This window comes from Crocodylus siamensis, chromosome 3, assembly GCF_052110815.1.
Source record: "Crocodylus siamensis isolate JL-2025a chromosome 3, ASM5211081v1, whole genome shotgun sequence".
Lineage (NCBI taxonomy): Eukaryota > Metazoa > Chordata > Crocodylia > Crocodylidae > Crocodylus > Crocodylus siamensis.
The window spans coordinates 261,091,188-261,119,132 of NC_143397.1; the positions used below are offsets into that span (position 1 = coordinate 261,091,188).

Sequence of the window (27,945 nt, forward strand, 5' to 3'; positions counted from 1 at the left end):
TCCCTGTGCTCCTCTGGCCAAGGCTTTGTTCCCCACTGCTGTCTCTGGTCCTGGCCAGGACCAGCTCAGAGGCCTGTGTCCTGTTCCTATCCCGGGGGGGGGGGGTAGAGTCCTGCAGCTGCCTGTGGTACCAGGGCTGTGGCTTGTTGGCTGCTGTCTCTGACCTCTGCATCTCCAGCATCCAGGGCTGGTGTCTCTGGTTCATGCCCATCCTGCTTACTGTCTGGGCTGGGGGAGCCCTGGACTCCTATCTCAGTGGAAGGCCCTAGGGTGCAGCCCCAGCTACCTCTATCTGAAGATGCTCCCCTGGCTTCTGCACACTGGAACAGCACAGGAGCTGTCAGGGAGAGTGAAGGTCTCCATTGCTGAGCTCCTCCTTTCCTAGCAGGGGTGGGGCCAGCCTCTCCCTACCAGCAGCCTGGTGCCCTGGGGGGCTGGAGGGGTCTCTGGGACAGCTGTGCAGCAGTACGTGCATCTCTAGGAGCTGCACCCTCTGCTGCTGCAGCCTGGTGGTGGCCCCCCACGCACTTCTACTAGTGCACATGTACTACTAGGCATCACAGACCCAGCACTGATTGACCTCATCTCTTTCACTTTCCCCCCCATTCTGTGACTGCTGATATTGGGTCCGAAGCAGGGGGTAAAGCTGGACAGGAGTCCCCAGGAATCCCACCCCTGCACTGCCAGCAGAGCCAAGACACTTGGGGGTTGGGGGCAGGAATGCCTCTGCACCTCTTCAGTGCTGCCCTGGGGACAGGGAGGGGTGGCATGAACAGTAGCCAGGGCTTGCCTTTGCCAGGATAACTAGAATGGAGTCTAATCAAACTAACAATGGAGTGGCTCTTAAGTTGCATGAACCCCCTTCTATGGGTCACTGCCATCCCAGTGAAACTGGTCTCTCTTCACATGAGCTGAACTCACTCCCAAAGTTTAATCTTAAGTCACTTATTCTAAATAAGAATTTCACAGGAGAGGAACAAATATAATAAATCCTTCAAATACAACACTCTGAAAAGAAATAGTTCTTCCAAAGTGCCCTGGATCTTAAACATCGGGTAAAACAAAACCCAGTAAAGACATATAGACCATGAGGACTTCATCCTTAATAAAGCATCCATCAAAGATGCATTAACATCTCCTTACACTGGGAGTCAGGAAACATGGGTCTACCTCCTATTCAAAAGTAGCCAGTATCCAAGGGAACATGTTACTCTGCCATAAAAATACATGTGGATTAAAGCTCCTTTAGGTCTTTGTGTAGACAAAACCAAGTTATTTGACCACCTCCCTGAATCCAGCTCTGAGGGATGTTTCCACAGGCAGATGGGAGGGGGGTGGAAGGTGCTCAGAGGTTTTGAATCCAGAAGGTCCCTGTGTGCTCAGCTACTTTGAGCTCCAACTTCAGAGAGGCCAGACAGCTCTTCCAGGGATTTCTGCCTATGAACCCCAATGGTAGCAGACAGACTAAGCCACTTTGGGCATTAAAGCACTTGACCTTTGTCAGAAAACAGCAATTAGGTTTTGAACCCAGGGCCTGACTCACTCCATATTTGCGCTGGCCACCTGTGTAGGAGTCTCCTTTGGTAGGCTGAGGTGATCTTGAGACTTGGGAATGAAGGAGACCTCCTGCCACACAAAGGGGCACTGAATGGCCAGAGAATCTGAGCTGGTCCCTGGGCCCCTTCTGGAGTGGGATGGATCAGGGTGAGAAGGCAGAGAGCCTGAAAGAGGGCATGGAGAGCACAGTAATTTGGAACATGCATATCCCACACACACTACTCACCCGTCACAACACCCCTCCTTCTCCAATTGCCAATATGTCAGGACCCCAGAGTTGGACCGTTTTCCCAGGCCTCTGCCCTCCTCAGTCCCTCAGGCATGCCAATTCCCCCACTGACTCCCACTCAGGTTCTACCTTGCTTCCTAGTTCCCTGTCCCTAAAGGGCTCCTCCATTTCTTCTTTGCCCCAACCCCACCCTGCTCTCTACCTTCTCCCCTTGTCACCCATCAAGGCTCTTTGTTTCCCTAACATGACTTGCCGCCCCTTCAGGAACCCCCTGATCCCATCCCTTCAGGCTCTCCCATTCCACACTAACTCTCCATTCACTTAGTTCCCCCCACCCCTGCCAATGCAGAGTCCTTGTCTCAAGGCTGCTTTATCACCTCTCAGTTTGTCTTTCCATCCTTTCATAGCCTCCCTGCTCATGCCCAACATCCTGTCGTCTCAGTTTTCCTGGCCCTTTTAAATTCCTGACCCCTCAGGGCTCTCTCATTCTCCCTGGCTCCTTTCAAGGCTCCCTTGTTCCCCACAATGCAACTCACTCCCCCTCAAGCTCATCCATTCCTGCTGACTGCTGAAGCTCTCAGATAACTTCTATGGAACCCTAACCCATCCCCTCAAGGCTTCCCCTCCCCCTCCCTGCCCCAACACCCCATCTCTTCAGGTTTCTATATTCTCTGTCATTTCTGTCCCCAGAGCTACAATGAGGGACAGGGTTGAGAATGGACCTATGTGGGGGCTGGAATTGGCGCCCCAGCACTGAAACATATATGGAGCTAAGAACATGGCCCAGACACATTGCTGACAAATGGGGGAGGAGCTGAGAATAGGTATGCTCAGTGCATGTCACAGGTACACACTGCTGAGCAACCCCTGCCCAAGACCAGGTTTCTCCTTGCAGGACCATCCTGGGGGGAGGGGCGGGGGGGAGCAAATTGGAGTGACTGCCCTGGGCCCCGTGCTTGGGTGGGGGCCCTGCACAGTGCTGTACAGGTCCTGCTGTAGCCACTGTATGCCGCCGGCTGCTTGCTCCCCGCCACTCCGGCTGCTTCCCACCTCCCCGGCCCCACACAAGCTGATATGGCCCGGGCCTCATACACCCCTAGGGATGGCTCTGTCTCCTTGAACCAGATGCTGCACATACTGAGGCATTGGTTGTCTGGCTGGTAGTTCACATGAGCTGTTAGCTGAGGTACAAGGGGTAGCCAGGGTCAAAGCTAGAGAGTCAGAGTCTGACTCAGGGCCAAAACACTACACAGAGCAAGGCCAGGTCACAAGCCAAGTCAGATACACGAGAGAGCTGTGTTTCAACAATCCAAAATGCAGGGCAGAGACAGGACAGCATGTCTAAGAAAGGATCACCCATTGCTGTCCTATCTGGAATTGGGGTGCAGAGGCAGGGATATACCATTATCATTAAAATAACAATAAGTATCAAAAACAAAACATTTTCTTTATTTCAACGTTGTCCTCAACATAAAAAGTCCAAAAAGCTATCTAGCACCACCCTCAACTTCAGCATCAACCCCCTCCACTTCCTTCACCTCTGAATGTTGAAACCAGAAGGTAAAAATCAATTCTTGAGTGAAAAGTTATGCTCAGTCGACCCTCACAACCATCACCTCCTCTGGGCCTCTCTCCCCTCCACATCCTGCCAACTGTTTTTCTCCACAATTTGTTTCAACAGTCTGGAGGTTCTGTCTACTCCCTCCCCCTCTCTCTGCCTTCTTATCTCCTGCCAGTATAAAACAGTTGAAATTTCCCAGCTATACACTGGGTTTGGAACTGAGAAGTTCACTGCAAGCTTACTCAATACCCAGAGCAGGCTTCCCTTTCTAACAGGTCACATACACGTTACTATAGCAGTATCACTGGAAAATCCTCCTGCTTACCACCTCTGCTACTTGTCGTATGCCAATATATGGGTTCTGTACCAGAACCATGCCAGATGCTCTCTTTTCATTAATGCTAGACCATTGTGAAGGTCCTCAGGTCCACCTCTCCTCAAAGTAATCATAATCCTCTCCCCTGGTATACCACATTCCTGCAAGCCGTTTCAGCCCAGCAGGTGACTGGGTCCGGCTAAATGGGGCCAAGCACATCTGCTTATGCTAGCGTAGCCCACTCCTGGCTCCTGCTGATGTGTGGCCTGGCCCCAGCCAGCATGTGCAGCTTCCTGTGGGGTTGTTCCTGGTGTGGCTGCAGCCAGCTGGGTGGTACTCTACTGTTCCTGCCTCCAGCAGAGGCTCCTGCTCCTTATTTTGCCCCTGCCATGCCATGCTCCACCTCTCTGGGCAAGCAGGCAGGCAACTTCAGCTGGGCAGCTCCTGCCGCACTGCATGGGGCTCTGGCTTCAGCTCCCAGCCATCTTCCTGGAAGCTGGAGCTGGAGTCCTACGTGATGGAGCAGGAGCTGCCTGGCTGAAGCCATTTGTCTGCCTGGAGCAGCATGGTGCAGGGTGGGCAAGACAAGGAGCAGGAGCTACTGCTGGAGGTGCAGGGAGCAAAGCAGCACCCAGCTGGGCCATGGGCACTGGTGGGAATGGAGCATGGGCAGCCCAAGCACAAGCAGGCAGGGCTTCCTGTTTTTCCTGTTGTTCTTTGCTCTCCTCTCTGCTTGCCTCTTCCCCCTACTCTTCTGTGTCCTTTGTGCCACCTGGTCTCCTCCTTCTCAAGATGGTCACAAAGATTTTGGGTCAAGACTGGAACATGTGGCCCCTCTCTCCACACACATTACATACCCACCCTTAGCAACAGTATTTTCTCACATCCCCTCCCTTTACACAAGGAGCACAGAATCTGTGTGAAGCTATGGTAAGATACTCATGCTCCCCACACTTATGACAAAGTTTGGGCTCTCCCTATGGAACCCTAAGGCTATTCTGGGGGGAGATACCTCACACCCTCATAATCCTTGGAGAGGTCTGTCCACACTAACAAATGGGCATACTATGGCCCAGTGCAAACAGTCCACATTTTTCACCTTCTCTATGTAACACATTTTTTCACAGTAGCACTCCAGTAATGTTCTCACATCTGGCTCTATAACAAGATCTGTAAACATTTTTACTATTGCCACCTGCTCCCAGGAACGCGCATCTGTTCCAACACTGAAAAAAAATGAAGGGTAGAGTCATCTCGAAGCTTTTGGTACGCATCCAAAAATCATGGGATCAGAGCCTCACGCACCAGAATACTGGGACCAGGGGGGAGAACAAAGATGGGAGGTGGCCAAAGTCCCTGGGTGTCATTTGGAGGCAGCTGTTTTGGGGAAGGCACTGTATTGCGAAGGCACTTCTTCCCCTGGGAGCACTGACCAGTTTTAGAGAATGGTGGGCAATGCATAGACTCCAAGGCTGATAAAGAGCATCTCCTCACAGGCTCTCCCAGCATTTAGCCTGCCCCTGAGGCATTTTGTCTGACCCCCTTCCCTCCCCTAATCAAACCTTGTGGACCAGCTTCTGGGTCCTGCAGTGGCCTGCAAGGGCCAAGGGCTGGGTAAACTTTTTATGCAGTTCCCCACCACCCCACAAGCCCTTCTGGCATTGTTGATAGAATTAGGTATGAATGCTCCCGGGTGTAGATACACTGTTGCTGGGCCAGGTGGGAAGATTGAGTGAAGCTCTTCCCACACTACGAGCACTGATGTGGCTTCTTCTGTGTGTGCATGAGCTGATGATAGGCCAGGCTGGAGGAGTGGGTAAAGCTCTTCTGACACTCAGAGCACTGATGTGGCTTCTTCCCTGTGTGGATGCACTGATGCTGGGCAAGGGTGGAGGAGCAGCTGAAGCTCTTCCCACACTCAGAGCACTGGTGTGGCTTCTCCCCTGTGTGGATGCGCTGGTGTTTCGCCAGGTTGGAGGACTGGGTGAAGCTCTTCCCACACACAGAGCACTGATGTGGCTTCTCCCCTGTATGGATGCGGTGGTGCTGGGCCAGGCTGGAGGAGTGGGTAAAGCTCTTCCCACATTCAGAGCACTGGTGTGGCTTCTCCCCTGTGTGGATGCGCTGGTGCTGGACCAGGATGGAGGACTGAGTGAAGCTCTTCCCACACACAAAGCACTGATGTGGCTTTTCCCCTGTGTGGATACGCCGGTGCCGGACCAGGGTGGAGGAGCGGCTGAAGCTCTTCCCACACACAGAGCACTGATGTGGCTTCTCCCCTGTGTGGATAAGCTGGTGCTGGGCAAGGGTGGACGAGCAGCTGAAGCTCTTCCCACACTCAGGGCACTGGTGTGGCTTTTCCCCTGTGTGGAGGTGCTGGTGTTTGGCTAGGCTGGAGGATTGGGTGAAGCCCTTCCCACATACAGAGCACTGATGTGGCTTCTCACCTGTGTGGATGTGTTGGTGCTCAGCCAGCCTGGAGGAATGGATGAAGCCCTTTCCACACACAGAACACTGATGTGGCTTCTCCCCTGTGTGGATGCGCTGGTGTTGGGCCAAGTGGGAAGACTGGGTGAAGCTCTTCCCACATGCAGAGCACTGATGGGGCTTCTCCCCTGTGTGGATAAGCTGATGCCGGGCCAGGGTGGAGGAGCGGCTGAAGCTCTTCCCACACACAGAGCAAAGATGTGGCTTCTCCCCTGTGTGGATACGTTGGTGCTGGGCCAGGGTGGAGGACTGACCAAAGCTCTTCCCACACACAGGGCATTGATGTGGCTTCTCCCCTGTGTGAATGCGCTGATGCTGGGTCAGGTGTGGGGACTGAGTGAAGCTCTTTCCACACACAGAGCACTGATGTGGCTTCTCTCCCGTGTGGATAAGCTGGTGCTTGGCTAGGTGGGAAGGGTGGGTAAAGCTCTTCCCACAATCAGAACAAAGATATGGCTTTTGTCCTGTATGGATATGCTGGTATTGGGCCAGGCTTGTGGAGCAGCTGAAGCTCTTCCCACGCTCAGGGGACTGGTGTAGCTTCTCCCCTGTGTGGATGCACTGGTGTTTGGCCAGGTGGGAGGGCTGAGTGAAGCTCTTCCCACACACAGAGCACTGATGTGGCTTTTCCCCTATGCAGATAAGCTGGTTGTTTTCCCCTGTTTGCATAAGCGTGTGCCTGGCCATATTAGAGGGCTGCCTGAAGCTCTTCCCACACTTGGTGTAGTGGTGTGGCTTGTCTGCCTTCTTCACACACCGATGCTGGGATAGATCCTGCCAGCAAATTAAGTTCTTCCTGCACTTGGTGCAGTGGTGTGTCTTCCTCCCCAAGTGGATGCGCCGGTGCTGAGCCAGGGAGGAGAAATAGGTGAAGGTCTTACTACACGTGACACAACGGTACTGATGCTTCTCCCTGTGCACATGTTGGTGCTTGGCCAGGTCCAAGCTGCACACAAAGCTATGCTCACATTTGGTGCAGCGGTAGGGGAGCTCTCCTGAATGGCTCTTGCAGTGAGCAGCCAGGGTCAAGAGGCAGGTGAAGCTCTTCCCACACATGGCACATATGTGGGGCTTCTCCCCAATGTGCCCTATCTTGTGCAAAGCCAGGAATAAGGAGCAGTTAGAGGTTTTCTTGCACCCAGGGCAGGGGTGGGCTCTCTTCCTGTGCTTGGCAGTGAGCTCCTGCTTCCCTCTGAGGCTGACTCCACTGGTTTGGTTTGGATGCAGGGTCTCTCTGCAGTGGAACTTTGCCTTGTGGCTCTTCAGGTCTCTCAGCTCCACAAATTTTTCCCTCCACCCAGGGTTCTTTCCGGGTTCTGTCCCTTCTCCACTCTCATGCCAAATTGGAGCTAGTACCCGGTTCACTGCTACATTCTCTTTCTGCTTTTGGGGCCTCCTCTGACTCTTGTGCCATTGGTTCTTCTCAGATCTCAAGGAGTCCATCTCACCCAAATTCCCTGGGGAAATCCACTGTGGCACTAGGCTTTCAGGCCCTTCCTCAGAAGGCTGCTCTTGAACTCTGCTCAGCAGCCAGGCATCTCCTGCATGGAGAAGAGAAACTCCAAATTAGTTCCTGCCCTGCTAGCAAAGGGCAAACACTGCTATTCCTTCTGCTGGGATGGGTCTCAGAGCAGGACTGGACCTTGGCACTTGTGTTCCCTTAAGAAAACATGGTCTTCCTTCCAGACAGTGAGAGTGAGAGTGTGTGTGTGTGGGGGGCTGGGACGGGGAAATGGGTGGATTTCAGAGTCAGATTCTTGGGGTTTCTGTACCACTTGCTATTCCTCACCACTTCAGACCCTGCTGGGAGAAAACACATGTGGGACATGTGCATTAGGACACAACCTGAATGGCTTCATGCTCTAATAGGCTGAAGATAAGAGCAGAAGCATCTGCTTAAAGGAAGAATGAGGCTCACAAATGGCTGCTGTAGTGTCCCATAGCACTAGTGGGTCTAGGGGAAAATGATGCTGAGCCCTCCACCTGATTGGGTGGACATGCTCCAGAGCCTAAGTACACTGGTGGCACTCCTCTCCAGTGCTCGCCCTTGATCTCCGGCAGTCCAGAGAGCAGCATCTGGGTACAAGAGTGAACAGCCTTGCAGCAGATTTCTGGGGCTTGTCAGGGGCATGTGGGGAACACTGCCTTACACTAGGCCAAGTGCTTCTGTGGGACACACAAGTGCTGCTGCTACTGCTTGGTAGGAAAAGCCAGCATGTTTCATCCCCCATCCCTCCAAGGACTGTTCTGGGAGGGAAGATTGAGAGCTGTGGCTCTCTCTTCTGAAAGGAGCAGGAATGAGCCTGTGGAGCTTTCCTCTGATGAGGCCCAGGTGACCTCCACATCACAGAAATGTGCACCGGGACAAAGGCTTTGTCATGAACCTGCACATGGATTCTGTGCTGAGTCTCAGGCTTTAATACTCACGGTGCCAGAGCTGAAACAGAAAGGGGGAGATTCTGGTGCAAGCCATGGGGTATTCATTTCCCCCCACAACAGGAAAGCTTGTGAATCCCATGTACACCAGGGAGCCATTTAAGGCAGCCTGAGACCATGATTAAGCACTTCCTGGGTTCCAGGTCAACCTAACCAAGAGAAACTAAGGACAACCCCAGCCTCTCTCTTGTTCAGCATAATGGTTACAGAGCTTTGGCCAGCCATGCTGATTTCCACAGGGGACTACATCCCACCATGCCTGGGGAGAGGGTGATAAAGAGGTATGGCTACCTTGGGGTGAGAGATCAATTCTTCCTTTGAGTAAAGATGAAAATTTAAAATCATGGTACCCCAAGGAAACCAGATCTGTGCCTAAAAATCAAGACAACCGACTCAATCGTCCCCTAACAGCCAAAATAAGGGGGAGAAGAAGGGGACAGCTGCTTGTCTCTACAGCTTTGAAATTCAGGGAGTGGGAACAATACCTGCCTTGACACATTACAGCATAAGCTCTTAAAAAGGTAGCACCCTGGAATGGCAGCACAGGGCAGGTTTGCAGTTTCCAGGCTTAAAAATATAGGGGCAAAAAAACCCAAAAGATTATTTCTTTGGTGGGTATATATAGCATATATCCCCATCAGTATCAGTGCTCACCTTTAAATAAATGGAAATGTAGCTGATGCTTCTGTCTGTCACTCTGGGCATGGGGCTTTCTGACAGGGGAGTCAGGTCTAAGGGACAGCCACAACTCACCTGGCAGCATGTACTCCAACCTTGAGATATCCTCACTCTCCTCATCATCATAGACCCAGAGCTCCACCTGTCCTCGCCGGATGCGGTAGATTAAGTCAGGTGTGGGACCTCGATAGCCTGTTTGAAGCAGTGGTTAAAATGTTTGTGATTGCCTACTGGATGGAAAATCTGCTGTTGTGGCTCAGTGGTAGAATCCTAGTCTGCCACATGGAAAACCCAGGTTTGATTCCTGGATGCACAGAACTACAGCCAAAGCACTGAACTTCTGAACTCAGTCTGGGCTTTGGATTCTGTCTCAATGGTCTAAAGTGGGTATGAAAGATCTGGGCAGCCTCCACCCACTCCTTTATACTCCCATCTAGGCATATGCATTGAAGGTCTGGGTGATGTCTCATGCATACACCATGATCCAGAAGGACAAAAGGTGGATGGGCATTTAAGATGAACAGAGAAGGCACTGCTGGGAGAAGCCTTCAATAGATGACGGTCCTTGTCACCCAGGTAGTGGAAGGATGGTCAAAAGAAACAAAGCCCTGACCACTCTCAGGTATAAAAAGGGCAGGAAACTGACAGAGTCACCAGGGACAAGGTAGAGATGCAGTGATCTGTGATGTATTAGAAAGCAGAAAGATAACATTTTTACTATTTTCAAGGTACCAAAATTAAGAGTAATTGGACAAACTTATGGAGGTCTAACATCTATCTTATTAGTGTATTTCCAGGGAAAGGAGCAGAAATGAGTTTATTCTTGGTGAACGTTTTAAGCAAGGAGTTGTGGCAATGAAACAAATCAATGACAGATGGCTGACAATGAGGTTTTTTTTTCTGGGAGAGAGGGTGATTCATAATCCGGGCAATGGAGAGGATGATTTTATAATAACTGTAGTTGCAACTAAAACAACCATCCCATCCAATGGTATGATCAGCCCAAGAGGGGAGATGAGTACACAGACTGGCAAATACTGCAGGCTTTGAAACAACGTTGCTGGGAGTCATGGATATGGACCAAAGAAGACAGGAGACCCATTTTAAAGCATGTGAAAGCTTAGTGTAGATATAGTCTATACATTCTTTGTTGGGTTAGAAAAAGCATCTGAGCCCTTCTCTAAGGAAATCCTTTGGGGGAAATAAAGAGAAAAGAAAGCACCAGAAAAGCAAACTGACCTAGTAAAAGGTAAGTCCTTTCATCAAACCTCCACCCATGCCAGAACAAGCCCCTGTATTACAAATTTTCTGGAAATGAAAACTGGTTTTCACTAAGCCCTGCCCCTAGCCCCTTTTTAGCACAGTGACTGGGCATCTGATATGCAGAGGCATTTTAGGAGGACAAGAAACCTTTTGACAATGGCAGAGTGAAATTAAGTGCCCAGGTCTCAAAGTAGATACAACAAAGACAGAGTCCGTGGTCTAGAGAGTTGAAGATGTTAGGAAGGAATATGGACAGAAGCTTCCAGTAACTCCTTGTTAGAAGTATGTGGGTTCTATCACATATACATGTCACAAGAGAAGGATTTGAGGAAATGCATAATCCATGTGTTGTAGCAGCAAAGGCTGATAAGACTTCCATTAATTTCTGCTGGGTTGTAAGCAAAGGAAGAGAAAGGGGATTTAGATAGCACTGAACTGAACTGAACTGAACATGCCAGGATTATTAAATGTGTTTGGACAGGACACACTAGGCAAGAGAGGGAGGAAATCAGAATAATTCCCCAAGAAACAGCTCTTAGTGAGTTTTTATGCACAATGAATTCGACATGATATGAACATGCTGAGAAAGCAAAATGAGCTTGTGTTCCTAAGAAACTGTTGAATATGGAAGGACCAGGAGTTACAGGAATGGGGAAGATTCAAGTGAAGGTGGCTGGATCAAATGAAGGAGGATATATACATATAAAATGTATATATTATTATCACTGAAAGAGCAGTGGGGAGGAAGGAGATTTAAACCACCCACACCAAGTTTGTGAGAATAAGACTGCTGAAAAGCAGGGAGAAATCAACAAAACTTCAGAGTTCACATGGCCCCAAGGAGAAGCAAGAACCAGAGCTCTACCCAGGGAAATGAGGGCTTGGTAATTCCTCAGCATCTGGTCCCGGTAAAGCCCCTTGTCTTCATCTTCCAGCAGCTCCCACTCCTTCTGCGTGAAATACACTGCCACGTCCTCAAAGACCTCCCGCAGCTGCAGGCACAAGCGTTACACCATCAGTGTCTCCTGTTCCAGTTGCCTCCAGTTCCCACAGCCCTACCTGGAATTAGTCTATACTACACTTATTTGCAAGATCAGCTATGACAGGGAGGGGTGCAAAATTCCCCATTATTCAGCTGACACGTGATATGGACACAGGAAGTAATGTACCCATGTAACCTCAGCTCATCACGTTCTATTTGCTTGGTCCTTTGAGGCAGCCCAGGCAGCATGGTTAGAAGTAGGGGGCCGTGGCTCCATGGACTCTGACCAGGTCTTCCCATTCCAGTACCCTTGGTTCTCTGCACTTGGGAGTGAGCTCCTGATAATGCCAGCAAGAGGCTTGTCACTCTTCAGGTCTCTCTGCTCCCCAAATTCTTTACACCACCCCACTTTGGCTCTGCCCCAGCTGTACTCCCACACCCAATTGGAGCTGGTGCCCTGCTCACCTCCAAGCTCTTCCTCTGCTTTGGAGGCTGGCACTGCCCCTTCTGTAGCTGGCCTGACTCAAGTGGCAGGGAGCACCTCTCTCCCCATCTCCATGGTGAAGTCTGCTGCCATTCCAGGTTTATGGGCCCCTCCTCAGGAGGCTGCTGATCAGTTCTGCTCAGGGTCCCTGCACCTGCAGGGTGGGGAAGAAAAGTTGGCCCTGGTGCTGCTGGCATGGGGAAAGCCCTGCTAAGTCTCCTCGACTGGCCTATGGCTAAGGCAGCCAGAGGCATCAGTGTGTGGAAGAGGTGAGAGAAAGAAGTTTCAAAATCCCACAGCTCTTGCTAACAGACCTCCACAAGTACGAAGCTGGAGATGAGCCCCAATAACTTTGTTCCAGTGCAGAGTAGTGATCACAACGCTGTGTCAGACCCTGCAGGAATATTGCTCCCTTGGAGAAAAGCTGGAGGGATGTTGGTGCTGTGTCAGCATCCACATTTTAAAGGGAAGGGACAGGGAAATGTATGGTCAGTCTTCTCCAGGCCATGTGAAATGCTTCCAGGGGCACTGGGAGAATAAGAGCTGGCCTGTTGGAGCACTGACCCCATCAAAATGTTCTGGTGGAAGATTTCTCCACTGATGGATGATACTTTCTGCTGCTGGATAGAGGAGAACCCTGGGTCCTCACCCGCTCCTGGGGAAGGGCCTCGTCTGGGGCACAAGCCTGAGGAGCTTCTGCCTGCTGACAACTCCCAGGTCTCCTCTGTTCTAGGGGAATCTGCAGCAGGACAGAGGCCTGGGTTACCAGCCAGATGTCACTGAATAATCTTATTTTCTCAACCCTGCACCAGCCCCTCATTGCATTTGGTACATTACCTGGCTCCTGGTGGGGCAGGGGCTCATCTTTGGGGACACAACATAGCTTGTTCTGATGTCCTGGGGTTTCCCTTTCTCCTTCTTCCAGAGGTCTGTTCACAGGATGGGCCTTTGGCTGCTCTGGCCACGAATCTACAGGTCCCTGCAATGCCCCAGTGGGCTGCATTTTGTCCAAGGACACCTCCTCGACCTTCACATTCACTGTGACCTGGGGACAAAATAAATATATGTCACAGGGAGCTGGGAACCAGGAGAGACAGGGGTGGGAGGGAACATCCACAATCAGGATGAAATATTCTCACCTGGAGCTTGTTGTCCTCTGCCTGCTCCAGCTGAAACTCTTCAGCACAGGTTTCCACACCACTTTCCCATTCCAAGCTCTGCATCTCCTGGGGCAGGATGGCCAGGATTTGCTCCAGCACCACCAGGATCTGCTCCTTGCTACGATGCTGTGGCTCAAGGCAGTGCTGGCAGAGCTCCTGCAGGTGGCTGCAAATTTCCTGTGCCCCCTCAGCTTCCTGGTAGGGGAAGCTCCTGAAGCGCTGGCACCAAGTCTCTGGAGTGGGGAAGTCATCCCCTGGGTCCAGCTGTGTGGTCTCTGAAGGCAGCTCAGCCTCAGACGGGGGCTGCATGGCCTGCTTCACCTCCTGTCCCTGGACCTTCTGGCATTGGACAGGCTCCTCCTGCAGCTGCTGCTTTACTGGCTGTAATGCCAACCGTCTCAGGGAGGCTCCACCAGTCCCAGACCGGACCATGTGAAGGACATTTCCTGTTCCCTCAACTCCTGCCTGAAGACTTCCTGGGTCCTGCTCCTGCATCTTCACCTTAGGCCGCACCAGTGCTGGTAAGGGAAGATTTTACCATGAGATGGGGGACCCAGAACTGTGACCCACTGCCCCAGGCCCAAGGTCTGTCTGTCCCCTACACCCACCTACTTTCACTCACTCAGGAGCAGCCTCATGGCTGTCATCGCTCCCCCTCCTGCCCTGACACATGGCAGAGCATGGGCTTGCACCAAAAATCCCAGGTCTCCTGCCTCCTCCCCCAGCTTCGCGCCTGCCCCCAGTCCTCCACCAGGTCCTGCAGGCACCCTGTGGTGCTCTGCCTGGGTGGCTGTTCACAGCGCTCCTGCATCTCTCAACAGCCCCAGACACAGGTGAAGCCTTCATACCCACACTGCCTCATGTGCTGCAAGTTCCCTTCCCCTTCCCACCCACAACGGCCAGAGCTTCCTACCCCAGTGCCCCTTCACACAGTGGCCATCTCCAGGGCCCCGCAGCCACGTAGATGTACCTCTTTCATCCACCCCCCACCTCACGCCAGCACAGACAGACCCCCTGCAACAGCCCCAGGCCAGAGCCCTGCCAGATTTCATAGATTTTCATAGACATTAGGGCTGGAAGGGACCTCGGGAGATCATCGAGTCCAGCCCCCTGCCCAAAGGGCAGGAAGTCAGCTGGGGTCATAGGATCCCAAGGGATGGCACTTGTCTCTAGTCTTGGTCCCCTGGACCCCTTTGCATATTCCTCTGGGAGATCACCTGCAGGAGCTCTGCCAGCACTGCCTCAGCCCCAGCATCAGAGCAAGGAGGAGATCCTGGTGGTGCTGGAGCAGCCTGCCCCGGCCTCTGCCCGACTCGGGTCTGCGGGTCAAGAGAGCAGCCTCCGGCCCTGCCGATGCCCCCCGCGCCCTGCAGGCAGCGCCGCTCCGCTCACCCCAAGCCCGCAGCTGGCAGCAGGGGACCGGCCCAGTGCACTCCCCGGAGGGTCCTGTGCTGTTGCTCTACAGCTGCACAGGCAGGAGACAGGCCCAGCTGGGACCTGTCCCTGCTCTGGGGCTGCCCAGCCCGGCCCGGGCCAGAGGAGCCGGGCTCGGGGCGCCCCACCCCAGCCCCTGCCAGGCTCCATTTCCCCTCGGCGGAGCAGCAGGGGCGCATCGAGCCGAGAAGGGGTCCAGAGACGCCGAGACAAGGGGAGAACCCGCCCCCGCTTGCCCCAGGCTCCCTGCCGCAGCTCGGCGTTGGGGGGTCGTGGCTCCTCCTGGCCAGGACTGGGGAGAAAGAGCCGGGAAGGCAGGAACTCGCATGGGGCTCGGAGATGGCTGGGGCTGGGGCGAGCGAGCCCAGGCAGCGCCGGGCACCAGGACAGGGTCGTGCCGCTGATTCCAGCCCTCGCCCTGCAGTGCCCACCCAGCCAGAGCCCACAGCCTCGGGCCCGCAGGCAGGTCGCCAGGAGTCAGCAGCTGCCTGCAAGCCAGAGGAAAAGCCGGTGCGGAAACCACACTGGGGACAGTGACAGTGACAGTCACCTGGGCTTAGCCCCCTGGTGCCAGCCTGTGACTGGGGTAATGGGTGAATCCCCAGGGGGCACAAACTGGTCGTATCAGTCCTGCAAACATCACCTATCCAAGCCCCCTTCACGGAGAGGGAAGGAACTGGGGGAGAGAAAGGCAAAAGGAAATTCTGCAGTCACCAGTAAATCAGGAAAAAAGAGAGGCATAAAAGGGGCTTTCAGAATATTTAAAGCAGATGCTGCACTCCCTCCCACAGCTGCGAACAAAGACACTGCAGATACAGAGCAGAGCTCTATACACTGCCCCTGACAGAAAACAACAAAAAGAAACGATAGCATGATTAAACCATTTAAAAAAAACATTCTGGATCAGGCCAGAGAGATTTCTGGTCCTACTCTGGGAGTTGACGAAGTGCAAAGGCTTTCAGAGCTGTCACAAGCTACATGAAAGAAAAGGAAGGCCTTACAACCTCCCCCCACCCAAGCAGCAAGTAGAAGATAAAGGTGGGGCTCTCCTTTTAAACCCATCTTCCCACACCAAGAACATCAGTACTTTATCACAGAGACGCAGTAAGATCTCAAAATACTGAAGAAAGGGAGAGAGCTGGGGGTTACACTTTTCATTTTTCTCAAACTGATTATCAGTGGCAGCAGCAGTCCCTCAAAGTTGAGGATGATGTCTGTCAGGCTTGATGGGTCCTCAGGTGACAGAGGAACCTCCATGTCCACTTTTTTGTTTTTGGTCACCTCATCCACAGCCCCACCAAGTTCCAGGACCTCCTGGTCAACCTTCTCCTGGCCCTGGCTAAGTGGGCCTTGGACTTCACCAGGAAGGAGGCTCTGGCTGGGAAGGTACCCGGAGACTGCAGGGTTGCTTTCCTTTCACTTATCCATGCACATTTCTGGGCAGAGCACCAGTGGGTGGCATCTACCAGCTCCTTGGATGCCTTTGAGGACTGGGGGGTATGGCCCAGGGGGCTCTTCTCTGTGTCCCTGTCAGGCACACTTATTTTCACCTTTTAACCCTTTGACCCACATATGTCACTCCTGTCCTGTTTTTTGCCTTTGTTGTCCCAAGAACTCTGTTGCATCTTTCACCCATTGGCCCCACACAGTAGGGGTTATTAGTTAGCCAGGTGGGCCTTAGGACCCACAGTACTTGAACGATACAAATAGACGGGTGACCAAGGAGCCTGATTCTGGATGCACATGTTCTTTGGCAATGGGGGCATGTTGTTGCACAGGGGAGCGGGATTCGCAATCCTGGGTTGGTCATCTCCTTCCTCTGCCACCACTGTCCTGCCTCAGTATCGAGTTGTTGGGCCTTGAAGTGGTGCATACCTTGGCGGATCAGGTGGCGCCACGCCAAACAGTCAGCAGTTTGCTCCTCCCAAACATTGGTGTTAATGCTTCTGTGCTTGAGGGCAACACTGAGCACTGTTTCCTTTGGCCACCCTTTGAGCATTGGCCAATGGAGAGCTGGGAGAAGATAACCTGGTGAGGGAGGCGGTTCTTGGACATCTAGACATAGTGGCCCATCCATCCGAGATGATTTCTCAAGAGCAAGGCTTCAATTCTGGTGGACGCCGCTTCATGAAGGATGCTCACGCTGGTCCAGCAGTCCTCCCATTTGATCCCAAACAATGTACAAGGCATTTGTCCTACAAAGGTGTTCTAGTTTCATATCGTTAGGTATTTTGTGTTTCAGAGTGTGTAGTTAGCTTAAATATGGTCATGTTTTATTTCTATACCTCCCTGCCTGTCTGCCATCTGACACCAACAGGGAAGGAATCTTGCTTGATCTGCACAACAAAGACCACTAAGACACTCTCATGGACCCAGAGGGACACATTTCCAGCTTCAGCTTCCTGTGTGCAAAAATGAAGCTTATTTCCTGCATATGGGGACTTTTTACCTTCTTTAACTTTCCCTGAGCCTGATAAAGGGCATGTGTGTAACGGGCAAACTGAGTTATGCTCAGGCTCTTAGTGTAAATTTAGGCCTTCCTGGAACTAAGCAATTAAATTGTACAGAGTGCCTTATAAGCAGGGATCCTGGTTCTCTCCGATTAAAAATTACAAATTGTCTGATTAAAAACCCAAAATCCGTGATAAAAATTAAAGCCCCACCCAGCGCTGCTGGTGCCTTGCACTCCCCCTCCCCTCCCCACAGCCTCAAAAGCCCTCCTGATTTCCCTCACAACAGCCCCCCAGACACAGACATGCAGACACCCACCCCAGCAGGTAAGTGTGTGTGGTGGGGAAAGGGACGGTGCTGGGGATGTAGATCAAGAAGGTGGGGGGGAAGCATGCTGCTGTGTCCACTCCCAGGAGCAGGGCCAGAGGGTGAGGGCAGGGGTGCCACTCCGAGAGCCACACGCATGCTGGCCAGCCTGACAGGGGGTTTGCACAGAGAGGCTACCACTGCAACTCTGCCACTGCATCCTGCGCTACCATCCCATGGCCACCCACACAGCTTTGAGGGCAGGTGGCATGGCACGGCAGTGGCAGTGCGGTGGCACCCACTGTGTGTGGGCCACATACGTGCTGCCCAGTCGGGGAGGTTGAAAGGGGGGCTTGCATGCAGTGGCCACCACTGCACTGCTGCTTATGCCCTGCAACCGGCTGCATGGGTCTGCGGTGGTGCAGGGTGGTGACAGCTGCATGCTGGCTGGGGGGCGCTTTGTGGGCAAGCACTGCCACTGCAGAGCCATGCCTTTCACCCCTGGATCCTAGAGGGAAGTGGGGCTTGGGGGTTGTGGTGCAGGGCTGGGGAAGGTGGCTGGGGGCTGAGGGAGTGGAGACCCCCAATTGTAGTTGGTGTTTTCCTTGTCTTTGTTTTCCATAATAAATTTGTCCTCCATGTTTACACTGCTTGCCAGGAGGGGGCATTGTTTATGTGGGATACTGCAGTCGAATTCAGATTTCTGGGTGGGGGCTCAAGCCACAGTAAAACTATCTTGGTACCCTGAAATTTGAACCTGGCTAACCGGTACCTGGCAGAAGGATTACAAGTGATTATTTTGGCCTCTTGAGGCTTACTGCATTGCTCCTCAACAAATGGCTGAGGTTTTTTTTTTTTAAATAAAAACTATATATATATATATACACACATATATACACACACACACACACACACACGTACATACAACTCGCAAACAATATATGTACATCTAACAGTCCATCCTCATAATCAAATACAAAATAAAACACAATCTCATAACAACTCAACCTCTTATGCTGCTATGCTATTATACGGTGCACTTAACACTTAAAATAACATTTTTAAACTTTTTCCCCCCTTTCTTCTTCTTTGACTTATATCAACAAATGGCTAAGTACCACATTTAGTCAGATCCAAGACAAGGTTCCCCACCCCCCCAGTTAACATGGGGGAAAAAAATCTTCTCACATTAGTGGGGGCAGGCAGCAGCTGCAGCTCCATCTGTCCCTGAGCCCCCATAGCTGCTGCCTGCCCTCATTCAGCTTGCCCTCTGCAGCTTCTGCACAGCCCCTGCCTCAGGGCTGGCTTCCCTTCCGTTCCCTCCCCCCTCAGGCTGGATTCCCTTCCTGGCACAGAGCACATGGAAACTCCAGCCCCTACCTGGTCAATCAGTTGTGTTGAAGCTGCTGCAGGGCCTGTGCTGTACCCTGTGAGTAGGGATGGAATACAGCCTGAGGAATCAGAGAATTGGAGCAGTCAGGCTGCAAGGGACTTTCAGAGGTCACATCTTGTCCAACTGGCTTCCTGATGTAGGATCATCCCTATCCAAACCATAACCCAAACATTACATAAGACTACTGTCAGCCCTAACACAAATAGACCTAACAACTGAGCCTGCCACAGGTAAAGCAGGGGAACTTTGGCAACCAAGATCCTGCTTTCATGAAATGTTGTCAATATATATACAAAGACAGAGACACCAACCTAACAGTGTGCACGGCATTTCTCACTTCACCTGACCTCACTTCCCTGTCCTCAGCTCTGCCCCACATCTTGAGCATCATCAAGCAATGCAATAACTTTGGAACTCTAAACAGAACAACAGAACAGCTGGCTGCCACATTGAACAATATCAAAAAGGAGAGCTGGCTTACTACCATAGAAGGATTGGATATAACCCACTCTAGTGGAAAAGCATGGTGCACCATTAGCCACCTTACAGGCAGAAGTACCAAAAACTGTAACGGGCAAACTGAGTTATGTTAAAGCTTTTAGCCACAGTTCAGGCCTTCCCAGAACTAAGCAACAAAATTGAACAGAGTGCCTTCTGTGGCACTGGGAGATGTGAGTGCTGCGATTGGGCACTGGGCGAGCAAAAGACAGCAGTTTCCCTATAAGAAATGTGTCTGGCATAGTGCTAGGGGATTGGTGCACTATATAAGGAACGCTTGGCACAAAGCCAGGGGATTGGACAATTTTGGTCAAGAGAAATTACAAATATGATGGGAAAACAAAGGTACATCTGTGTTCTATGTTGCCACCCTGGGGAAACAGGAGCACTCTTGGACTGCTTGTTTGAACAACAAGGAATCCAGAAATTTACACCCCACACACCCAGAATACAATAAAGCCAGACTGTGAGTTAAAAGTGGGAGTTGAAGGTAATCTGGGGCTGGGAATTCATAAGCAGAGGTGGGGGGGAAAAAGGGAATGAGCCTGGCTACTGATGTTGCTGCTTGACACAAAGCTGTCTGCTCTGTCTAATGATATCACAACCCTCCGGTTCTCACTGCTTAGCCAGGCACAAACTTGAGTGCATGCTGATGCCACCCTTTGCAGCAACGTACCTATGAGCACCCTCAACACATGGACCCTTATCTTTCCAGCCTCTGTTCTGGGTACCATGCTGGAGTCTCTAGTCCATAATTGTCTCTGGATTTCAGGACAGACCTCAGGGAAATCCTGCACATCTACCTGACCCAGCTTGCATCCATAGACTCCACTGCTAACACAGGGGCACTTTCCACATCGCTTTTCCAGCCCAGGCAGAGCCAAGAGCCAGGCACTACTTTTTTTTCCCCAAGTCCTACTCACCCACTGCTATCCTCGTGTCTCTTCTACAGGTCACACAAGACTGCACTCTTCATCCAACACAGCTGGGGCACGAGCTGTGTGGAAAAACCTGCCATTGGGATGCCACAGGCCACCACAACATGCACAGAAGCACCCCTCACACGTGCAAAACTTACATAGTTTACAGAGGGCAGCTGGTGTCAGTCACCAAGGGAAGGGAGGATCTGCCCTGGGATGCCTCATGCCACCAGCTGGTGTAGCTACTAGCACCACCCTCTACCACTTTTTCCCTTTGCAAAGGGTTGCAGACACAGTTGTGCCACCCCCACCTTCCCCCTCACCTCTTATGAGTGCAGGACATTCCTCAGAGCACCCTGCCTGCATGAGGGGCTGTCAAATGCCATTTTCCCATGCCTTCCTCCAAGCCGCAGCCATAGACCTCTGCAGGAGCCAATTTGTCCTGGGGGCCAGCAACGTAGGCCTACACACAGATTCCAGCTGCTGCCTTTCCACTGCCCCGCTACCCTGTAGCCCTGCAAGCTGTTCCCATAGTTCACATGGGCTCACTCCCAACAAGCATGGGTATATTTTATACCAGGACTCAGACAAATTCAGTTTCTAGCTCTTGGATCAAGATTAGTTAGCCCTTTGCCTCCAAACACAGAAGAACCAACTAAAAGGTGGCTTTTCTATGTACAGACCTGGGTCATGTCTGTGGCACTGCTTTGCACTTGCCCCAGTACTTCAGCATCCTTCTGGCATGGGGCACTGGGGCTCAGCTTGACAGAGGCCATAGACAGAGAGATGGGCTCACCTTCTTCTCCCTGCTTACTCCTCCCCATTTACTACAGACAAGGTTCCCATGACTATTTTCAGCTGGGCACCAGCAGCTCACACTGAGGCAGTATTCACAGCCTCTCCTCCCTAGTAATCACTGCTTTCTAAGCACAGGTTGTACTCTTTCCTTCGGGGCAAGCATGTCACTTGGCTACAGACAATTACTCACTAAATGATTACCATTGTGTCAAGTTTGTCAGTCATCATTGCTTGCTAGCTACCTGTCCCTCAGCCAGGACAGACTGGGCAGTAGCTGCCCCAAACAAGAAGGGAGCTTCCCAGCTGTTACATGTAGCAACAAGCCCAACACCACTGTAAGCACCCCTCTGTGTGCTCAGAAACAAAGACACAGGCCCCAGTTCTGCCAGGATGATTCAGGTGCCATCAGGAGCTTTCCAGTGCTGGTCACTTGGCACTGTGTTGCCTTCACTTAGAATCCACAGTACTGGGGGGATTCTGGGAGCAGAGGCTGATACACCAGGCATGTTTTGACAGATAACTTCTCTCTTTCATTCTGGGCAGCACACCTGTGCTGAGTGCATAGAGCTAGTGGCAGACAAAAACCTTGGCTGCCTATGCCCTTAGAACAGCATGGCTACAACCTATACACCCCTAGAACTAGTGGGGAGCTTGCACACTCACAGCAGACACTTCCACTGGCATAACCTGGAGCGCTCTTGCACAGCAACTCAGCACTGTCGCAGGGGCAAGCGCAGGTCCTCTGGAATCAGCATGATCTAAATGAACAAAAAAGCAAGGACCACAGAAAACAGAAGAAAACCATGGTCCTGGCTCTGCAAGAAGCTCCATGCACAGACTCCTTGTCCCACATCCCATGTGCTGCCCTAATGAACTCGGGGTCCTAGGCAGGCAGAGAGGCATCTTACACTGCACAGCTGGGGCAAGGCTGATTAGCTGTGGGCAACAAACATTTCCTTCTGGAACAGACAGTGCACTCTCCTCCCCACAGCATCAGGCTTCAGCCACTGTTCCACGAATACAACAATACAGTACAATCACAACTTACGCAGGAGTTATGTTCCCAGATCACCACGTATAGTTGAAGTCGTGTGTAGCTAAAATTGCCCCTGCCGCCAGGCGCAGACAAGGCAGCCAGCTGAGCGCGAGCCCCCCAGGCCCCCAGCCATGCTAGCACATGCAGGCAATACCATGCAGCACCATGCAGTGCCGCACTAGGTGCCGTTTCCCGGTCGGCACCCGGTGGCCAGCCCCAGCAGCCGAGCGCATAAAGCCAAATTCACATAAGTTAAATATGCGTAAATTGTGGCTTGCCTGCATAAACAATATTCAGAGAAGAAAAATAACACCTGCCATATACTGGCTTCTGTGAGGACTGAGCCCCTGAAGAATCCTGAGCTCCAGGCAGACAGCAGAAAGTGAGAAGCAGGAGACCTCTCTCCAGATTCAGCAGCTCCCCCCACATATGCTGCAGACATAGTTGGTTACCGACACACAATGCTGACCAGTGCAAATTACAGACCTAGCAAAAGCTGGCTTTATAAATGATATATGCCTAAATTGGTATACATTCAATAACCAGTAAGCCTGCACGTAAGACGGTGTTTTCGTCGATCCTCCCAGTCTCGGGCTATGGGCTGAGGAGGGAGAGGAGGATCCACGCAGTGAACCAAAGACTGCGGAGCTGGTGTCATCGGGAAGGCTTTGGCTTCCATGATCACAGCCCGCTCTTTGGCGAGAGAGGCAGCGAGCTGCTGGGAAGAGATGGCCTGGGTAACAAGCAGGAGGAGCTTGTCCTCCTGCTCAGTGCAAAGAATTATGACGTCATTGGGATAACGGAGACCTGGTGGGACTCCACCCATGACTGGACCACGGGTATAGAGGGCTATACCCTGTACAGGAGGGATCGTGTTGACAAAAGGGGTGGGAGTGTAGCTCTCTATGTGAAGGAAAGCTACATGTTCCTGCAAGCTGATGTTGGCGACTGGCATGGACAGCTAGAGACCCTCTGGGTAAAAATTTGTGGGAAAAACGGCACAGGGGACACAACGGTGGGAGTCTACTACAGACCTCCCACTCAAAGTCCTGAACTTGACCAGGAGTTTGCCTGGGAACTGACTGAAGCTGTTTGCTCCAGGACCTTGGTTGTCATGGGTGACTTCAATTACCCGGACATCTCCTGGGAAGATCACTCAGCAAAATCCGAGCGGTGGCAAAGCTTTCTCTCGTGCGTGGATGACCTCTACCTGACTCAAGAAGTCTATGGGCCAACGAGAGGCAAAGCGCTGCTCGACCTGGTACTGGCTACGGGGGACGGCCTAATCGGCGACCTAGTGATCGATGGGAAGTTGGGTGACAGCGACCACGAGCTGATCACCTTCACCATCCGCCGGAAAGCTGGCAAGTCAGTCAGCAACACAGAAGTCCTTGACTTCAGAAAAGCCGACTTTGACAAGCTCAAGAGGCTTGTCGGTCAGGCCCTCAGGGACCGTGACCCCAGGGAGTTGGGAGTTCAAGAAGAGTGGCTGCTTCTCAAGGAAGCGATCCTCAGTGCACAAGCTAAATCTATTCCAACACGGAGGAAAGGCAGCAAGAAGGCACAGCAGCCCCCCTGGCTCTCCAGAGACCTAGCAGACCTACTGTGGCTAAAAAGGAAAGCCTACAAAGGATGGAGGACGGGATTCACCTCCAAGGAGGATTACTCCGCGCTGGTCCGGTCCTGCAGGGACCAAACCAGGAAAGCCAAGGCTGCAACTGAACTCCAACTAGCTTCAGGCATCAAGGACAACAAAAAGTCCTTTTTCAGATATGTGGGGAGCCGGAGGAAAAGCAAGGGCAATGTTGGACCCCTGCTAAACCAGATGGGGCAACTGACAACTGACGCCCAGGAAAAAGCCAACCTATTAAATAGGTACTTTGCATCAGTCTTTCATCAGTCACACGGGATGCCCATGCCTGCTATGGGACAGGGAAATCTGGGTGAGGGGGATCCCCTACCCTCCATCAATACTGACCTCGTTGAGGAACACCTTGAGAAGCTGGATACCTTCAAGTCAGCCGGCCCTGACAACCTGCACCCCAGGGTACTCAAGGAGCTGGCGAGCGTCATAGCCCAGCCCCTGGCACGGGTCTTTCAAAACTCCTGGCGCTCTGGTGTAGTGCCCGAAGACTGGAAGAAGGCCAATGTGGTGCCGATCTTCAAGAAAGGGAGGAGAGTGGATCTGGCTAACTACAGGCCCATTAGCCTGACTTCTATCCTGGGGAAGATCTTAGAAAAGTTTATTAAGGAGGCCATCCTTGAGGGACTGGCCCAGGCTAACATGCTAAGGGACAGCCAGCATGGGTTTGTTGCGGGTAGGTCTTCTTTGACCAATCTCATTTCCTTCTATGACCAGGTGACCTATCACCTGGACAAGGGAGAAGAGATTGATGTCATATATCTTGACTTCAAAAAAGCTTTTGATCTGGTATCCCATGATCACCTCTTGGCCAAACTGCCCAGTTGTGGCTTTGGCTCCACCACGATCCGCTGGCTGGGAAACTGGCTCTGCGGTCGGACCCAGAGGGTTGTAATCGATGGCAGTCACTCATCATGGTGCCCTGTGACCAGTGGGGTCCCTCAAGGCTCTGTCCTGGGACCCATCCTGTGCAACATCTTCATTAACGATGTGGACATTGGAGTCAGGAGTGGACTGGCCAAGTTCGCCGATGACACCAAACTTTGGGGCAAAGCATCCATGCCAGAAGACAGGCGGGTGATCCAGGCTGACCTGGACAAGCTCAGTAAATGGGCAGACGAGAACCTCATGGTGTTTAACACTGAAAAATGCAAGGTTCTCCACCTTGGGAGGAAAAACCTGCAGCATCCTTATAGGCTCGGCAGTGCTACGTTGGATAGCACTACAGAAGAAAGAGACTTGGGGGTCATCATTGACCACAAGATGAACATGAGCCTCCAATGCGATGCTGCGGCTAGTAAAGCGACCAAAACGCTGGCTTGCATCCATAGATGCTTCTCAAGCAAATCCCGGGACGTCATTCTCCCCTTGTACTCGGCCTTGGTGAGGCTGCAGCTGGAGTACTGCGTCCAGTTTTGGGCTCCACAATTCAAAAAGGATGTGGAGAAGCTTGAGAGAGTCCAGAGGAGAGCCACGCGCATGATCAGAGGTCAGGAAAACAGATCTTACGATGACAGGCTGAGAGCCATGGGACTCTTTAGCCTGGAAAAGCGTAGGCTCAGTGGTGATCTGATGACCACCTATAAGTTTATCAGGGGTGACCACCAGGATCTGGGGGAAAGTTTGTTCACCAGAGCGCCCCAAGGGATGACGAGGTCGAACGGTCACAAACTCCTGCAAGACCGTTTCAGGCTGGACATAAGGAAGAATTTCTTTACTGTCCGAGCCCCCAAGGTCTGGAACAGTCTGCCAGCGGAGGTGGTTCAAGCACCTACCTTGAACACCTTCAAGAGTAAATTGGATGCTTATCTTGCTGGGATCCTATGACCCCAGCTGACTTCCTGCCCTTTGGGCAGGGGGCTGGACTCGATGATCTCCCGAGGTCCCTTCCAGCCCTGATGTCTATGAAATCTATGAAAGTTGCAAGCAGTAGCCTGGGAACACAGAATAACAATCTGTTTATTGAGTCTCTAATATTAGACTAAACCAAGAATCAACAACTAGCCTTTGGAAAGGTGTGCAACAGCAACTAGAAGCAGAGATCAATGTTTTGCCTTTTGATAACAGCTGAACTGCATGTAGTTGGCAAGAATCCTATTGCAACAATGCACTTTTGTTAACTTTCTGTACATGAAAATAAACAAAACATGGCAGTGAGCACTCCCAGATGGTGAGGACAAAGAGATAAGAAGTCCTCCCTGCTCCCAGAATCATATTTTTCTCAAGGACACAGATCCTAGCTAATTGGCTTCTGTCAAGTCCACAGAAAAATTGGTTCAGTCCAATTTCCAGAGTCTCAGTGAAACAAAGGCACTCGAATATCACCAATCAGAATACCTATTTAAACAATCCACATGCAAATATTGGGTGTAAATGGGGAAACTTCAAGACAACCTGCTGCCAGCCTGCATGCCAGCTGCCTCCTACACCTTCCCTAGTCAGTGTAAGTAAGAGGCTGCATTGTACTGTCGCAGGTAGATAGACAGGCATAAAGATTAAAATGTATTTTTATCCTTTGGGTATAACCAATAAGAGTTGGGCGATAGACCCGTCTCTTGCCTCTTTATCCTACTTGAGTGGCAGTAATGCTTTACGTGCTAAAAGAGAATCATTGCGAAGTGTGACTGTATCAGGACTTGGAACAAAATGAATAACGCTCAGTAAAGGAATTGTAACTGTCACAAAATTCTATGTCTAAGCTTGCAAAAAAGTCCTGATTATAGCTGGACTGTAGTCTTGTGTCTCAAAACATAGTTTCTCAGCCTGTGGTACATGTACCCCAGGGGGTATGCAAGACAAGCAGGGGGTACGCGGGTATCCCAACACTCTCTCTCATCCATCCTCTTTTCCTCTCTCACCCCTTCTTCCTCTTAAAACTATGGCAAAACATCTGGTGTGCCACACACTGCGCAGCACTTTAAATTCCCCAGCAATAATTTGGCATGCCATGCTTTGTATGGCACTGGGTTCAGCCCTCCTAGCTTTGGCCAACATCACCTCTAGCCTAGGTACATACTTGAGTTGTGCACCCCTGTTGTAAAAGGTGGCAACCCTACCCACATCAGGTCAGACATCTGTCATATCACGGCCTTATATACATAGCTCTTCTTCCAACAAATTGCATACATTAGTCTGTCAATAAAAAAATCCCCTGGAAAACTGAGTCTTGGGGGTACTGATTACAATTTTCAGAAGTTAGGGGTTACTTGCTACTTAAAAGGTTGAGAACCACGGTCTCAAACCACCAAATGGTATCTGTTTTTTGGTAACACGCAGGACAGAGGCAGGAGGGCTCCTCCTGCGCAGCTGGGAGCATCCCATGCCTCCACAGCTCTGCTGTACATCTCCAATGGCAGAGCCATGAACCAAGCACTTTGGAGAGCTGAGCTCCTACACCTGGCCGCTTCTCTCCCCGTTGTGCAGACTGCTCCCTTCCATGGTTAACTAAAGCTGATCAGCTCTGGCGCGCGCTCTGGTGGTGGCTGTGTCTGTCCCCTGTGGCACTCTGCTGCAGCACTGTCTCTCCCTCAGTTTAGCTTGTGAGAAGCATCATGTTTAGTCATGGCAGCAGATGCATTTCTTCACCACCCCAAACAACGTCTTTGCTTTGGCCTCCACCAACAGAACTGGTGCAGGCCTGCATTCCAGATGCTGGGGACACGTCCCCGAGCTGCCCCTGCATCCACTCCCACGGAGCCCGCAAACCCACTGCCCACCCTCAGGCCTGGCGCCCCCAAGAGAACCCGGCCTGCCAGGACCGACCACAGGACTGCTGCTCAAGGCAGAGGCCCCTGCTGCCAGGCGCCCCCAGACAGGGCCGGGGACGGAGTCAGCGACCTGCGAGCTGAACACAACAGCGGCGACCGCCAGCCTCCGCCCCGCGAGCCTGCGGGCAGGAGCCGACGGGACCCGCCGCAGCGCAGCGCAGCGCAGCGCAGCGCAGCTCACCTCGGCCGGGCCCGCCGCTCACGCTCCCCTCCGGGCTCCGGGCTCCGACCCCGCTGACTCCTCCCGGGCGCGGCACCACACACTGGCCGATGGGCCCCGGCTCGGGGAAGAGGCTTTGAGCCCCAGCGACCAATCAGAATGCGGAGGGAGGGCGTGTCCTGGTGGAGAAGGATCAGACAGGCCAATCAGGACACGGACTCGCGGGGAGGGGCGCCCGGCTCCGCCCGCAGGCCGCCCCAGCCTATCACCGCAGGGCCACGAGCAGCCAATCGCGGCACGAGCATGAGAGGAGCTGCTGGCTGGGTTCCCGGCCGGGCGCCGACCCCGACCTCGACGCGGAGCGGAGCTGGCGGCGGGGCCAGGGCT

General features: G+C 52.2%; 1 protein-coding gene across 1 annotated transcript; it reads right to left on the bottom strand.

The window, feature by feature from the left end:
- Positions 1 to 115: 115 nt before the first annotated feature.
- On the bottom strand, positions 116 to 27,718 carry LOC149869793 (uncharacterized). Its single transcript, XM_090040985.1, has 7 exons — positions 27,580 to 27,718; positions 13,133 to 13,671; positions 12,831 to 13,038; positions 11,975 to 12,147; positions 11,393 to 11,519; positions 9,340 to 9,456; positions 116 to 7,691 (listed from the first exon to the last, which is right to left on the bottom strand). The coding sequence occupies exons 2-7, from the start codon at positions 13,646 to 13,648 to the stop codon at positions 5,413 to 5,415; spliced, it is 3,420 nt and encodes a 1,139-aa protein (XP_089897111.1). The 5' UTR covers positions 13,649 to 13,671; positions 27,580 to 27,718; the 3' UTR covers positions 116 to 5,412.
- Positions 27,719 to 27,945: the final 227 nt, after the last annotated feature.